Here is a 15,252-nt window from a genome sequence, read left to right as displayed (position 1 = left end):
TTTTCAATTACCAGTCCGAAAACTAGCTAGCCCGTGCTATTTTTACTACCGGGACTTTTTTTCTTTTTCTAATGACAGCTAATAATTTTGTTTACCAAAGTAAATGCATACAGTCTCACACTTAGGGTGTGTTTGATATCCAATTTTCCCTTTGTTGGCTTAAATTGTATTTGAAATAAGTTTTCCCTTTAGGAAGTGTAAGATGATATTGGGGAAATTCGCAACTAAAAAATTAGGCAACTAATTTGGGGAACGAGCAGGAAATTGTGACTGATTTGCTTTTGTATAACTACATGACAACCCTACTGTTGTATTTCATTTCATTGTATTTAAAATAACAATACGATACGATACAACAGGTAATAACCATCCAAACAAGCTGTAAGTGTAATTCTTCTAAACATGTAGAGGAGGGTAGAGACAAGAACTACAAAAAATAACATTGGCATTAGCATTAACATTTGTAAAACAGCGCAAAATCGTCCATTACTACACTAGCATTTACATTTGTATTACATACATACACATATATACACACGCGCGCATGTGTAAACTTGTTCACATTGCTGGTCTCAAGCGCGAATAAAGGAGGATTGCAATAAGTTAATAAATAATGCACCTTTTGACTTTGAGGAAGTTTCAAAATAGCCAGTAAAGACTAGCAAATGATCTTAGAGAAATAGAAACAAAATTTTTATTCAGTAACAACTTTATGCTTTGAGTACAATATGAATTAATTATGACTACTTATAACTGAAATTTTACACTTAAAAGAAACATGAATGGCAGTTCCCCTTCAAAGGAAACTGCAGTAGTTATACATATACTGACTAAACATGTCATCGGCCTCCCAAAATCGTCAAAGAAGATCCATCGCAATGGGAAGAAATCTCTACAAGTTATCGACGTCTGCCAAGGGCATTTTCCAATAGTTCCACAAGTTAAAATCTTCCTGCAATAATGAAAATACCATATAATCGAGTCAAAGCTCCAAGACAACCAGTATATGAACCCCCTTTGTAGAATTGAGAACATCCACCCCGCGGAAAAAGAAAAAAAGGAACAGTAAAGTAAAGAAAAAGACTACGCTTTGGTTCTAGAAACTGGTAAATAAGAAAGAAAACGTTTATCTAAAGATAGGAGAACACGAGAATATAAAATAACAAGAATTTGATGTATGATAGCTTGTCCTATAGACTTGCATTTCATGTTGAAAAGTGGTTCTAAACTTATTAAAAGTGCCAATGACGCTACAATTACTTAAACGAACAAAAGAAGACATTAGAGTCTTGCTTACCTGCTCAACCATGGATGTAGGAGGGAACATGTCATTAACTAGAGTGTGTAATGAAGTATAGGATTTCACGTCAATTTGGTGATTAATCGCTACCTCCCCCTGTAAGTCCAATTCAGCTTGTTAAGCAAGAGTGTAACTGGACAAATTGTACATTCCATTTTTACAATAAAGCAAAGGAAAGAGATTGAGAACCTTTGGGTTTATTATAAAGATTTTGCCTTTCGGAATTCCAATTTTTCTGTAACTGAGCTCATCGGTGTCCCTATTCCCAAAACCCGCATAAAAAGGGTTGTAATCTGCTGGGAAAAGTGCTTTGATGTCCTGAAATGTAGAAGAATATATTAGAAGAAGGTGGAAAACTCTTAGAGAGATACAAAAGGATTGAATCCACTGTCGTTTGGTTTGTGGGATGAGGAATAACAATCTTGGGATAGACTACGGGAATATTTCATTCCCTGTTTGGTTGAACTTTTGATTCTGGGATTAGCAATCCTGAGATGATTTACCACAAATATGGTATTATATTTATCCCACTCAATGTAGGATAACAAAATAACAAAAAATGCCGTTATCCAAAGCTCTTTTTGCAAAGTTCTTTAAAAAACTCAAGGTTAAAATTGAAAATAAATGTTCATCCCAATTTAACTAGTGTAAAACCAAACACATGTTTTATATTATAACCCGTAATCCCATTTTTAGTCAAATGAACCAAACATAAACCAATAAAAATATAACCACTAAATAATTTCATCATTGTCTGTGTACACACTACCCTCCCCAGACCCCACTTGTGGGTACAAACTAAAATATATGGCCAAACGGGAGTTGTAGGCTTCTCACATTTTCAGCTACCAATTTGGGACTTTGTTCACATATCCGACAATTAAGTTCCACGTAATTCACTATCACAATCCATGAATCTGCCCCTTGAACCAGTTCTACGTGGCCTATTACCACGAGTCACGTGTCAATTTTTGAAATTCACACCCAAAATATTTATGATAATCCAAACCCGCAAGCCCCCACACCATCACTTTGCCATTGTCATAAGCAGCTAAATTCACATACAAACAGAAACACTCATCAGAAAGTCAAAAGTGCAACAGCTAACATTCATTAGACAGTTAGTTGGCCTCATAGACAGTTGGACACACACTATTCTTAGATGTTAAAAACTGTAGCATTCTATCTTTTCTAACTCTCTTCAGTCGTTCCAAACTCAAAAACAATTTGAGTTGCAGAAAACCAGTGAAAAACGTAAGAAAATATTCTTTTTCTGTACATTAATTATTTCTTTCACCTATTTCTCAATAATTATTCCCACTAAACTTCTAATCTGTATTCTGTATATAGTTCAAAAAAAAGGGACCAAACATAAACCAATATAAATATATCCACTAAATAATTTCATCATTTTCTGTGTACACACTACCCTCCCCAGACCCCACTTGTGGGATTACACTGGGTATGTAGTTGTTCTTGTTGTGGTAATTCCATCAGAATCCAATCCACATATTACAATCCCAACAATTATAATCCCCGTATAAATTGTTCACCAACCAAATGACCCCTTCAGGACTAGGCAAAAATAAGACTAAACCGTGCTTTTTTTGGTGCAATATTTGACTCTCTGGATAAAACAAGACTAAATCACAATACAGCAACGGGAAATATCATAGAAGTAGTTTCAACTGGACGTGTGAGACTATAATGTTGTCATTACCCTCCGACTATGTTAGAGAGCAAAATGTCGCTTCTAAAGTTCCAACCTGCTATCTATAAAAGGTTAGGAGAAGGTTGGATCTGTTCCATCTTTTTTTCTTGTTCTTCTTCTATCTTTTTCACTTTCTGGAGTATTTTCCCCTTGATTTTTCTGCTACAAATTTGTCAATTGGGAAGTGTATTTTCTTTTTTCCCTTTTTAAAAGGAGTATCAGTTCAGGATAACCTGCTTACACCTCGATTGATCCACCAAAAACATGCTACCTCCCCACCAGCACATATACCAAATAACTCTGTCGATCAAAGCTTAGCCAGATGGGAAGAATTACCTGATGTTGCTTATGCTGGAATTCGAACCTTGATTTTCAAGATTACCATTCCAACTCTTAGACCATCTGGTGACAAATTAGGGGCTTACATGCGATATCTCTTGGATTTTTCTTCTATTTGTCCATTATTTCTCCATTTTCTTTTTGTTTAACTTTTTAGCTTAAAAAGGTTAAACTTTTGAAGAAACTTGTTATAGTGGACATTTGTTGTAGTTTACCAGACAAAAAAACTAAATGATAAAATATTATTATGGATTTTTGCGCTTTAAAGAAATAAGATTTGTGTAAATGTATTTGGAGCAAAACTATAATCAACATTGTACCAAATATAGAATTGGATTAGACTAAAATGCTGATAAGTTATAAGATATTTGATCTCAACCAAAGAAAATCCCATCTAAAGAAAATAATATCCACTCTATCCATTCATTCGTACCAAGATACACGTGAAAGAACTGTCAGTCTTGGAGTACTTACCTCTAAGCAGGCAATCTTGAATTCATGAGGAGCTCTTCTTATAACTGCCACGACATAGAAGAGAAAAGGTAAATTTTGTCAGAGATCAAATTTATGCCAATTACTTCTTAAAGGGGGGAAACAAATTGCACAGAATCATGCATGCAAAGTGCGACCCAAAATCTGAAAAAGATGGCATGGCACCAAGAATAGATCAATGGTCTTAATATGGAACCAAAAACCAGAGCTCAATGGGAAATTGGGGACGGAGGCATATAGAACTGACAGAAAAACTCTAGTACCGAGACAACATCTGTTGCTTCAACTACTCTTTTTATCATATCAGTAGGAAAAGTCAGTAGACTTGCTAAGCGCAAAGAGCTGAAGATTCTGCATCAAGAAACATGTGTAACTCGTATGCACAGATAATGCATTTTGACGCAGACTAAGGCAGAAGATGGACTTATGCTAAATTTGTACTTACTTACCTTCTCTGTACAATGAGGGAAATAAACCATCAGGTGAAATAACAACAGGTCCAGGTGGTAAGGATTTCCCATCCTGCAGATTGTTACACGTTTCTGGTCAGTGAAATCTGTTACACAATCAGAATTCTACAAGAACGGACAAGCAAACAGAGGCCAGATCCAAGAATTCTTAAGGTGGTGTATACAATTGAGTCACAAATAGTGGTTAGACAAAATGCATCCCCCAAACCTCCTTTCCCCGTAAAAGAAAGAAAAAAAAACACATGGAAGGTCTGAGAACAAAGCACAGGAGTCGGAAATAAGAAATGAAAAGAACGGGTAGTTAAAGCTAAATCTTCACCCCAACACCATGAGTGCCCAAAACATGTAAATACGGCAGTACTCTATTAGTCGGTTGGCTTTGAGCTAATTCTGTTCAGATTATTTGATTTTCTGCTTGTAGATTGGCAAAACCAATCAACAGATCTATTTGTGCCTCTCTTCCTCAGCTAATTCATTTGCAGCAACATGTTTTACACCCAAGCAGGAAATAAAGCCAAAACTTTAAAACTCAGAACAACTTGCATAAGAAAACGCCAGATATAAAAAGTGAGAAATGCAAGTTGAGAACAAGGCTGCTTTTTCTTGATAGTTGTTCAATTTCCCAAATCTAAAGAAATCCACAAGAGTGAACGGCTCTACTTCACAAAAATATCAAACGGAGATGATTTCGTGTTGTCTCTTATCTTTTTCTTTTTATAAATATAGCAACCTTAAAAATCAAGCTATGCACCATAGGTCCCAAGCCTGATAAGGAAGTTTGGATAGTTCACGGTCAATGAAAAAATAGTTTGGAATTGATGAATAGCTGATTGGATTTTGATTGATATAGCAACCATCAATTAAATGAAAATAATCGTCATTTTGAAGTTTCTAGCATAACCATGGATATAAGCTTATGGCATGTCCCACCTAACCAAATTTGGAAACAGCTTCTTGAAGCCGTTCTGAGGTAGTATATTTGCTAGGACCGGAAACAAAAAAAAAGGTTTATATGGTTCACAAGGCCATTGGTGTTTGAATCTCAGACTACCAAGGTCTAGAGACATTTCTAGAGATGTTCATTTGATCTCATTATATTCTCACCTTGAAGTGTGGAGAAGAGGCGAGAGAGACAGAGGTGGAGTGAGGAAAGTGGAGACAACAACTGAAACCCTAGTAAACTATGTATACAGAGGTGGAGTGAGGAAAGTGGAGACAACAACTGAAACCCTAGTAAACTATATCACCCCCCTAATTTCAGTTTTCAGTTTTCTCATTTTCTATAATAAAAAAAAAGGAAACCGCACTGGAAAACAATGTTTCCCTGCACGGAGAATCAAAACAAACCAAACCAAACCGAAAACAAACCGAACCGGAAAACCAAAAAAATTGTATCACACAAACCAGAAATTTTGGTTTGGTCAGTTTTCTTGGTTTAAACCAAATAATGCACAGCCCTACATGTAACAGAGTGCCTTCGGGAACATCTTAAAAAATAGTAACGATATAGAGAAGATCAGCATGGACTGTGCGCAAGGAAGACATCAAGAAATTGTCCTACATGTAACAGAGAATCCAGCCAAAATGCTCCCTAAAATCTTCTGTATGTTTTAGAAAACTAAAAATTAGTGTCCTCGGTATTTCATGTATATGGGACAATGTTTACCTGTTTGAGATTGAACAGAAAACTTTTGGTCAGATAAGCTTGAACAATTGCCCGTGCACTGAGAAAGAGTAGCTGATACCCATTTTCCTGCAATTACAAGAAAGCACATCCATTATAAAATATTGAAGAAATATAGTTCAACATCAATGAAAATGGAAGTGAGACTTCATAAATATTTGGCCAGCTTCGTGTTAGTCAGTCATGGAAATAGTAAACAAAGGACAAGGAACACGCAGGGAATGGAGATATAACAAGTCATACTGTATACATATTACTCTTCAACCCAACTTTTATACATTGTATAATATCCGGCATGTTGAATCAAATACTCCGCCATGAGGAATGTAACTTTGCCAGGTCTCAACTAAGCAAGTATCTCATATAGGAGTCTTGTCATCCTGTATGAATGGGTCTGCGGATTAGCCTGCGACACTTTGTCTAAAGTTATGATAACTAGAATACAGGGCTCTTCTATCTAAATCTTAAAATTCTTCCATGCTCATTTATGAACACCTTAGTTTTCCTCAGTTTTCCTAAGGATTAACCCTATATGATATCATCAAAGTTTTACTTTCCTCGCTTTTGAAGATATATACGTTAAATAGATTTCCTGCTCATCTCTGGCAGATATGTTTATCATATCACATTAAATGTCATAGGCATAGCTCCCCCCCCCCAAAACATCTTTCTCGTGCTGAAGCATCAAATCCAGAATTGCCACACTATTTGAATTGGAGGAAAGTATTGGTTGTACTTTGTCTTAAGGAATTTTATCAAAATACAAAAGAATTGATGCGACGACTTGAAGACGAAGAAACATTAAAATATAGGACAGAGAAAAGGAATACCTTGATTGCAGAGAAAAGTCTAGCGATTCCGGAGTGGGTCCAGTCCTTTCCAACCAAAGGCATGAACTGACCAAGAACATCAGACCTAGACATAAAATATGAACTTTTTAAGTACGTTATAAAACATGTCCTCATCCAGTCTACAATGATAGTTACATAGTACGCTGCCAGAATGAGATAATGTTCCAACAAACGGTCCTATTCTCACAACTCCAACTTATAATATTATTTTATGCTCTCAAATCAGGTTTCTTTATAATGCTTTAAAATTTATTAAACGAGGGGGCAAAACACGTCCATATACAAGAAGTACACTATAAAGTAGAAAACCTTACAAAAAGATATTGTTTTCTCACATCAGCTTAAAGATGAGAAATTTGGACATGTGATCCTATAGAAGGCTAACAAAATTTTGCAGCTTGAGGTTTAGTGATCAAAAAAGCTTACTTGGTAATAGTCCCATCAACATCAGAAATTACAATCCGAGTATTCCACTTCCACAAATATATATGGGCTTCAACCTGTTTTAAAAAGTTCGTTCAGCATTGCGATACGAACCAAAACAATAAAAAGACTACTATTTTTTCAAGCAAACATATTTGGCACAAGTAACACAACAAACCTTTTGCTCCCCTAGGACTCGAGTGGAAAAAATGAAAGTCACCAAATTCTGCCCCTCCTTCAGTTTTAAAGAGTCGATTTGATCAGAAGAAGGGACATTTGTTCTCACAAGTTGCTTGCGAGGAGATTCCTTAGCACCTCGTGGTGTTGCTGTTTGTTCTGTAGGCTGGTTCAGTGAGCTTGATTCAGAATCAACAAACACCTCTTCATTTGATGCATTACTACTTGTGTGCTCAATTGTCTTAACTCTTCTAAATGGAATTGGCCAAAGCCTCCATCGTCGTCCAGAAGGAGTTGAAGGCAACCCACTATCATCCTCTCCTGTTTTTAGGTTCTTCTCCTGCTCCACGGGTATGAAATCAGTAGATTCAACTGGTAGTTCCGTATTATACGCAGCCATCCCGAGAACGATTGGAGCAGCTTTGTCCCACTGTAAATAGTTTCCTTGAATTCGGACAACTAAATTCGGATTGGTAATTATTGAATTTGCAGAACTTCTGAATTCCTCCTCAGAAATGCGATTTGCGTCAAAGGCTTCTCTAGCAGCAATGGAACCCATTCCAGCATGAAGAAAGTTCCTACAAAGAGATATCTCTACTCCTGCAGATATCACTAACAAAATGCGTGAACGAAGTGAGAAGTAGAGTTAAATCGAACAACTAAATGAGACATTATAATTTTAATCAAAAACAAGAGGCACGCCTGCTTGTGCTTGAACCAGTTTCTGTACCTTTAAGCAAAGCTGCAGTCTGATCCTCCAAATTGTCACATTCAGCGCATTCATCTGATCCTTGCTCGCCATTTTGTGTCTCCTCTACTGCTAGAGTTACATCAGTCTGTTCCTTTGTGTCTGAAGCATTATGATCCAAGTCCAAGTCACTTTTCTGAAGGGTTACAACTTCAGGCTGTAAATCTCGTGATAGAGAACTGCAGGGAAGGTCGGAATCAGGAGTTAACCCATTTTCAGCTTCACTAATTGCAGGAGGACTCATGTGAGACTTCACTTCTACACCTTCAACGACTCCCTGAATCTCCGACTGAGAATGGGTATCTGATTGATTAACCTCATCCTCCGCCTGCATGGCTAATGCTGACAGCTCTAAACAGCTCTTGAATACGTCGTCCTTCTTAATGCTGCATGATGTGCTCTCCACAGTGCTATTCGTGCAAAGATCTGATTCTCGGTTCTTCAGGTCATTTTCTGGAGTTTGATCAAGGTGCTTCCCATCAACTTCAGAGACTTCTACCTTGTGCTCGACTGTCGTGCTCTCATTTTTCAGGTCGCAAGTATCTGCCGAGGCAACTTTGGATGTGTTCAGATCGCTGAAATAATCGTCAGCCCATGTGCCACCGCCTGAATTGAACTCTGAGCTATCATCACAAAATTCAGTACCCTGACCAGGACCCAGATGAAACTGGGGTGTGTCTAATTCGACATCTTCCGTATTCCTTTCAGAAGACGAGATGGGTGCTGTCAGTATATGACCATCAACGCTTACTAGAACAACTTCAGAACCCGAATCCTGTGATTCTAAAACATGCTCCATATTTTCTAAATTATCATATCTACTGGAACCGTATTCTGATAAATCATCAAGAGACGGCTGCTCATCCGGAAACTCGTAATATCTTCGGTCAGCATCCGAATCTGTCCTATTTAATCGATCCATACCTAATGTCACACGTTCGTCTCGTAATGGAAAATCAGCTGCAGCATTATACTCATCCTCCTCATTTTTAGACAGCCCATCATCTTTTCTACTTTCTTTATCGTTAACATTACCAAGATTACTACCATCCCCTTCACCTTTCAGACTATCGGACTCCTTGAAGCCACCATTTTCCTCATTCTCATTGGCTCCAGTAACCTCTTTGATAAAATACGCTTCACCGGAGTTATCAAGATACATGTGAAAATCGGCTTCTTTGCCATTAACTTCTATTCTAACTACCTTTTCTGCCCCCTTAAGAACACCCTGAAACTTACCAAATCGAACGTACCAAGGCGTGCTCCTAAAAGTCCCATCATGCTGTTTCACAACAATTATATCAACTGCTCCACCAAAAGGGTGAAATGGGGTGGCAACTGAGTATACACCCTGTGTTATAAAGCTACTAACTTTACCTACAACATTCATCTGTTCAACTACCAATAGACTTATATTCCCCCAAAAATACAGAATAATCAACAATTTAACCAAAACCTAAATGCTATACTACAATCTAAGAAACTGTCAAAACCAAACAGCTTCAGAATGATCCAATTGAAATTGATCCCACAGATTACCAATCAAGAATACCTGCATGCAACAGATAAAAAAGGGAAAAAAAATGTGAACATGCATAGTATTGCAAATGACAAATTCAAGATCATATAAGAAGAAATTTAAAACCCATAAAGAACAAAACTTTACATCAAGAATCTTGAAATTACAAAAACCCAAATGAGAATACAATCCATATAATGCATGAGAACCAAAGAAATCTTAAGAACCCCCACCACCACCACCACCACCACCACCACCACCTCCCCCTTCCCCCCTCCAAATTAGCAGAATAAATCATATACTTACAGATTGAAAAAAGGTGTATTCTTGAAAATCTTAGAAGCTCCAACGATCGATGGATCAAAATGAAGTTTAATCTCAGAGCTGAAGAGGGTTGACACAAAAAAAAATTAGAAAATAATATCAAGAATTTTCTCCATTCAATTTATATGTCTGTATTATGTTATTATATACAAAAGAGTATACCAGGAATATTATGAGGGTATCTTTTTCTTTTCTTTGATTTCTCTCTCTCTAGAAAGTAGGTGACTTCTGTTGATTTTTCTGATATAAAAATTTGTTAAATACAGCAAAAATAAATTCTGGAACAAAAGGGGAGCTTTGAAATTTGGACTGATAATGAAGAATTAAATGAATTTTGGATAACAGACACAACCAGAGTCAATAAATTCCTTCCAACTTGCCCAAAATATTATCACCTCTCAAATTTTTCCTAAATGCACAATGTGAATAAATAGGCATTGTCCTTTCAACTGAAGACTAGTGTAATTCCATAATTGCCCTTGGATTTTACTGTAAGATTTGGTTGTTGGGGAGGGTAGTTTTGGAAATGCAATTAACTGTTCGGTTCCATAGTGAAACGAGGTAAAGACAATTATTGCACTCTGTTGCAGTTCGAATGTAAGTTGGGGCGTTGGGCCTTCATTTTTTCTTTTTTTTTTTGTATTAATAAATATTTTTAAATTATTTATTTTGGATAAAGTTAATAGTACTACTTATGTTTTCTAGTTCTCAAGAAAGGGTTTCTAGGTTGAATAAGGAAAAAAGAAAATAAAGGACTTCTAGAACAAGATCCTAACTTCCTAAGAAGTATCGCTTCTCTTTTTTTTTTTTAATATTTATCATGACAAGCGATCTCTTGGCCAATGCAAATTGGTTTTACAATTTAGACAATTTATTTAAATTATTTACTCTTATTTTATAAGTCGGGGTCATCCAAAATAACCTTTTTGCCTTCGCAAGGTATGATTAAGAATGTGTACACACTACTCTTCCAAACATCACTTATGGAATTACATTGATTTTTTTTTGTTTTGTTCTTGTAATACTCTTATTTTATGTGATATTTTTTTTTATAGTTTATGTTAAAAATTATTTATTTTATTATTTGAAAAATATTTATTATTATTATTATTATTATTATTATTATTCAAGTTTTACCTGTAATTGTTAAAAAAATCACATTTTCATCTGAACAGAGCGTTTTGATTGAAGAGCGGGTACTAATATTACAGATTGGTGTATTTCAGTTAAAATACCTGACGTAGCAAAGCCTTGGGTAAAAACAGCACTAGGGCCAGTTAATTTACTTAAAATTAAAATATTTTTTTTGAAATACGGAATTATATGAATAAGGGAGAAACTCCATGAAAGGAAAATTAATGATTCATATAAATCGCTTAGTGGGAAATGTCCAGAAGAAATCCAACGAGTAACTAATAATCCTGTTATACAGAAAAAAGTAACTATTATGCCCTTTTCTGATGAATCGTATAGTTTTACGATTTCATCGACTAAAAGGGTTATCAAATGAATTGTAATTACAATTGAAACGATCGAAAAGGAAATGTGAGTTAATATATGCTCTAAGGTTGAAAATATCATAAAAAATCTTAAAAAAGAAGAGTCCCTTAATTACATAATTCTAAAAAGGAAATCGGGAATTGAATTCATTATAAGATCTATTTATCCTTTTTAGAAGACGGTATGCCGCCACTCGGACTCGAACCGAGATGCATTAGCACTGCTTCCTAAGAGCAGCGTGTCTACCAATTTCACCATAGCGGCCTGTCTTGAACTCATAATAGCCTATGAATAAGCAATCGTCGAGATTGAGGAAGCTATTTTAGTTTAGTAATGATTCAAATGGATCAATAACAATAAAAAGTTGTTCAAATAGGAATTTGAAGTTGAAGGTTCATTATTTTAGATTTGAGTTTAGAGTCTTAGTTTTTTTTATTTAACCTGGGACTTTCCTATATTTTATGCTTTCCTCGAATTGAACTCTTGTAACTAAACCGTTCTATACTCAATTATGGATTTTGAAGACAAAATAGAAAGAAAAGAACCTATTTTGCATCGCTCAAAATTGACAACCAGTCATACAGAATTTCATTAAGCAATTTTCTCTATTGGGTTAAGGGCAAGATATACATGGGGATCTATATAATAATTCAGAGAAAATAAAGAATTAGAAAGTTAGACAAAACAAAAAGGTTTCAAAATAGAATCAATTAGTTTCAATGAGTTCTTAACTTTCACTAATTTCACTAAAGATTTTTAGATACGTTCTTCTATAGATATGGAAATAGAATGGAAATATATGATTTTTTTTTAATGGAATTCTGCAAATAGGTCGATGGGGAAAATGAAACTCCCCACCTTGGAATAGAAATGATGTTTATTCTTTTGTCAACAAAAAAGTTATTATTCAGTAAATAGAGGATTTTCTAATTCTATTATTTTATCTATCAATCAGAAAAACGAAGCGAGTTCCATTACGTATTGATTGGTGAGCTAATCAATATCAAATATGAAAGGGAAATCGTTAAATTATTCAATTAGATAATAATTGAATAATTTAAGAGAATATTAATGATAGATACAAATAGATCGATGTATAATCTTTGAATGAATAATTTTAGAAAATAATGAAATTTCCATATTAATCGAGTATTTCTTCNTCTCAATTTTATCAATTATTTGATAATTATTAATACCAATTTTAGTATTTGGATTACTGTTGGTATCGATCTTAACCCAAGCCTCAATATCTTCTTTTTGTCTAAGAGAAAAATGGATAATTTTCCAATCAAAATATTTTCTATCGAGATTTCTTTCTATATATAGAATATTACCTTTTCTTAGATAATTATTGATATGAAGATTGCCGAGCATATCAAAAAAGTTGTGTTTGGACGTGTTGGAATTAGAAGAAATCTCTAGGTTCTTATTTACTTGAAAGGGTAATCTAGAAATAAAAGAGTCATTTTTATTTTCATAATTAATCGATTTATATGCTAAAAGATCATATCTATAACATTTTTTAAAATTATCTTTTTGGTTTGCTAATGAATAGAGTTCAGAATTCATTTTCTTTTTTGTAATGAATTAATTGGTCTTTTTCATATGAATTCCATTTGTTTAAATTTCGATTTTGAGCCATACAACTTTGATTAACCCTATTTCGCCATTTTTGTGGCATTAATCTAGACCATCTAATCTGAGATAAATCGTATTGATAATGCCGTCTTAACCAGTTTTTCCATTGATTGATTCTATAACTCTGAAGTTTCTTATGTTTTAATTCAGAATGAAATATTCCTAGTGTTCTAAAATAGTCCTTTATTTTAGTCTTAAGGAAAAAAGACGCTCTGTTATATTGAAGAACAGATCTTAATTTAGACAAATTAATAACTTGGGTTTGTGATAATTTGTAAAATACATATGCTTGTGACAAGTAGGATAAATCAAAAAAAATATGTGAATTTTTCTTACTAATATTATAAAGTGACTTTTTTATAGTCGAAATAAAGTGAATTTTTTTTTTATTATTAATTTTTTCTTGATTTATTTCATTATTGGAAATGTATTTATCAATCAATTTGTTTGTTGATTCAAGAAAGAGTTGTGTATTAATTCTGGGAATATTAATGATAGATACAAATAGATCGATGTATAATCTTTGAATGAATAATTTTAGAAAATAATGGAATTTCCATATTAATCGAGTATTTCTTCTTTTTAATATTTGGAAAATATTTTTTGGCGATTCGAATTTTTTAATATTATTTGTTTTATTAGGACTAATGTCTATTTCTGGAGTTACTTTCTTTTTCTCTTTTGTAATTCTTTCTATTTGATTTTTGATTGTACTTGTTCTATCAGTCAAATCCTTCATTTTGCTTTCTATCAGTGAAGAATTTGGCCAATTTCCAGATTCAATTTGACTAAATGATTCGTTAATTATCTGATTATTAATTAGAGAATCTTTTTCTTTTTTCGTTTCATTTGATTCATCTATTTCTTTGAATCTAAATAATACAATTGGATTTACTTTTGAAAGTTCTTTTTTCATTTTTTTTATAAATAGACTACTTTTGATAAGCCATTTTTTTGTTTCTTTTGAAACTCTTCGAAATAATTTTATTTTTCCTTTTAAAACTTTTAGAGTTATAAAATATTTCTTTTTGAATTTTCCAATTTTTTTTTCGAGTTCCTTAAAAATGGGCTCAAAAAAGGAAGGGCGTTTTCGGGGAGAACCAAAGGGAAGTTCAGCTTCCATTCCCCAAACTGTTAAAAAACAAAAATCATCTTTTTGTTTTTTCTTTTTCATTAGCTCTCCACGGGAGGAGTACAGTTTAGATATATGCCAAGGTTTCAGACAAAAAGGAAATAATATTTTGATCTGAATGCCATCTTTCAACCAATTTTTTGGAAATTCTGTTTCTGATAATTGAACACCATTATAAGTACATTTAATATGCATTTCTCTATTCCATTCCTGCAAATCTTCAGACCATTCAGGAAGTTGCAAGAATAACATACGCCCGAGATTTTTGGCTATTATCAATGAAGGTAATACAATATATTTTCGAAGAATTGATTGAGTTATTAACATGTAACCTCTTATTATTTGCGCAAAAGGAATGGTATCCCAGGCTTCTGCTATCTCTATCCGTGCTTTTTTCTTTCTTTTGTTCTCTCCTTTTTTGTCCTTTTCCTTTTTTTCTTCTCTTTTTGTTTGTTCTTCTCTAGACTCTAGAATCTTGAATTCTCCTTCTTTACCTGACCAATTTCGAAAAATTGGTTTAATAAGTCCAGAGATATCAAAAGAAAAAAAGGGGGGGGGGGGGTTATTCTGTCAAGAAAAATGGGGGAATACACATTTGCTTGAAAAAGTTTCCAAATAACTGTTTTGCGCCTTTGAGCCCGCATAGAGCCTTTGATTATACCTCGCCGAAAATCTGGTTGTTGCGAATAGCGTATTAAAGCCACTTCCTTTGTTTGATCTTGATCTGCGGTATCAGTATCTTTCGTATCAGTATCTTTGGTATCAGGATCGTTGTTCTGGTTGTTGGCAGTAAAAATCATGTGACGACCCGACCCGTCGTCACGTGAGTTACCGCCCCGTTTTCCCCATGTTATGCTTCTTTAAGTTTCATTATCAGTATTTGATGTGTTAGAGTTGGTTTGGAATGGTTTTGATAAGAAATGAGACACTTAGTCTCTTTTAAG

At 34.4% G+C, this 15,252-nt stretch overlaps 1 protein-coding gene across 2 annotated transcripts; it reads right to left on the bottom strand.

Annotated features, from left to right (window-relative positions):
* Nucleotides 1-603: 603 nt before the first annotated feature.
* On the bottom strand, nucleotides 604-10,432 carry LOC109236738 (phosphatidate phosphatase PAH1-like). 2 transcript variants are annotated; one of them, XM_019402952.1, is made up of 12 exons: nucleotides 10,201-10,432; nucleotides 10,021-10,098; nucleotides 8,178-9,747; nucleotides 7,449-8,059; nucleotides 7,274-7,347; nucleotides 6,827-6,911; nucleotides 5,979-6,065; nucleotides 4,292-4,364; nucleotides 3,825-3,868; nucleotides 1,490-1,618; nucleotides 1,298-1,396; nucleotides 604-952 (listed from the first exon to the last, which is right to left on the bottom strand). In XM_019402952.1, exons 3-12 carry the CDS (start codon nucleotides 9,583-9,585, stop codon nucleotides 893-895), a joined length of 2,670 nt encoding a protein of 889 aa, XP_019258497.1. In that variant the 5' UTR covers nucleotides 9,586-9,747; nucleotides 10,021-10,098; nucleotides 10,201-10,432; the 3' UTR covers nucleotides 604-892. The 2 variants fall into 2 exon arrangements, with proteins under 2 accessions (XP_019258497.1, XP_019258498.1); XM_019402953.1 differs by having other exon boundaries at nucleotides 7,449-8,047.
* Between the last annotated feature and the right edge of the window lie 4,820 nt (nucleotides 10,433-15,252).

This window comes from Nicotiana attenuata, unplaced genomic scaffold, assembly GCF_001879085.1.
Source record: "Nicotiana attenuata strain UT unplaced genomic scaffold, NIATTr2, whole genome shotgun sequence".
Taxonomy (NCBI): Eukaryota; Viridiplantae; Streptophyta; class Magnoliopsida; order Solanales; family Solanaceae; genus Nicotiana; species Nicotiana attenuata.
This window is presented reverse-complemented; position numbering and strand designations above follow the sequence as displayed.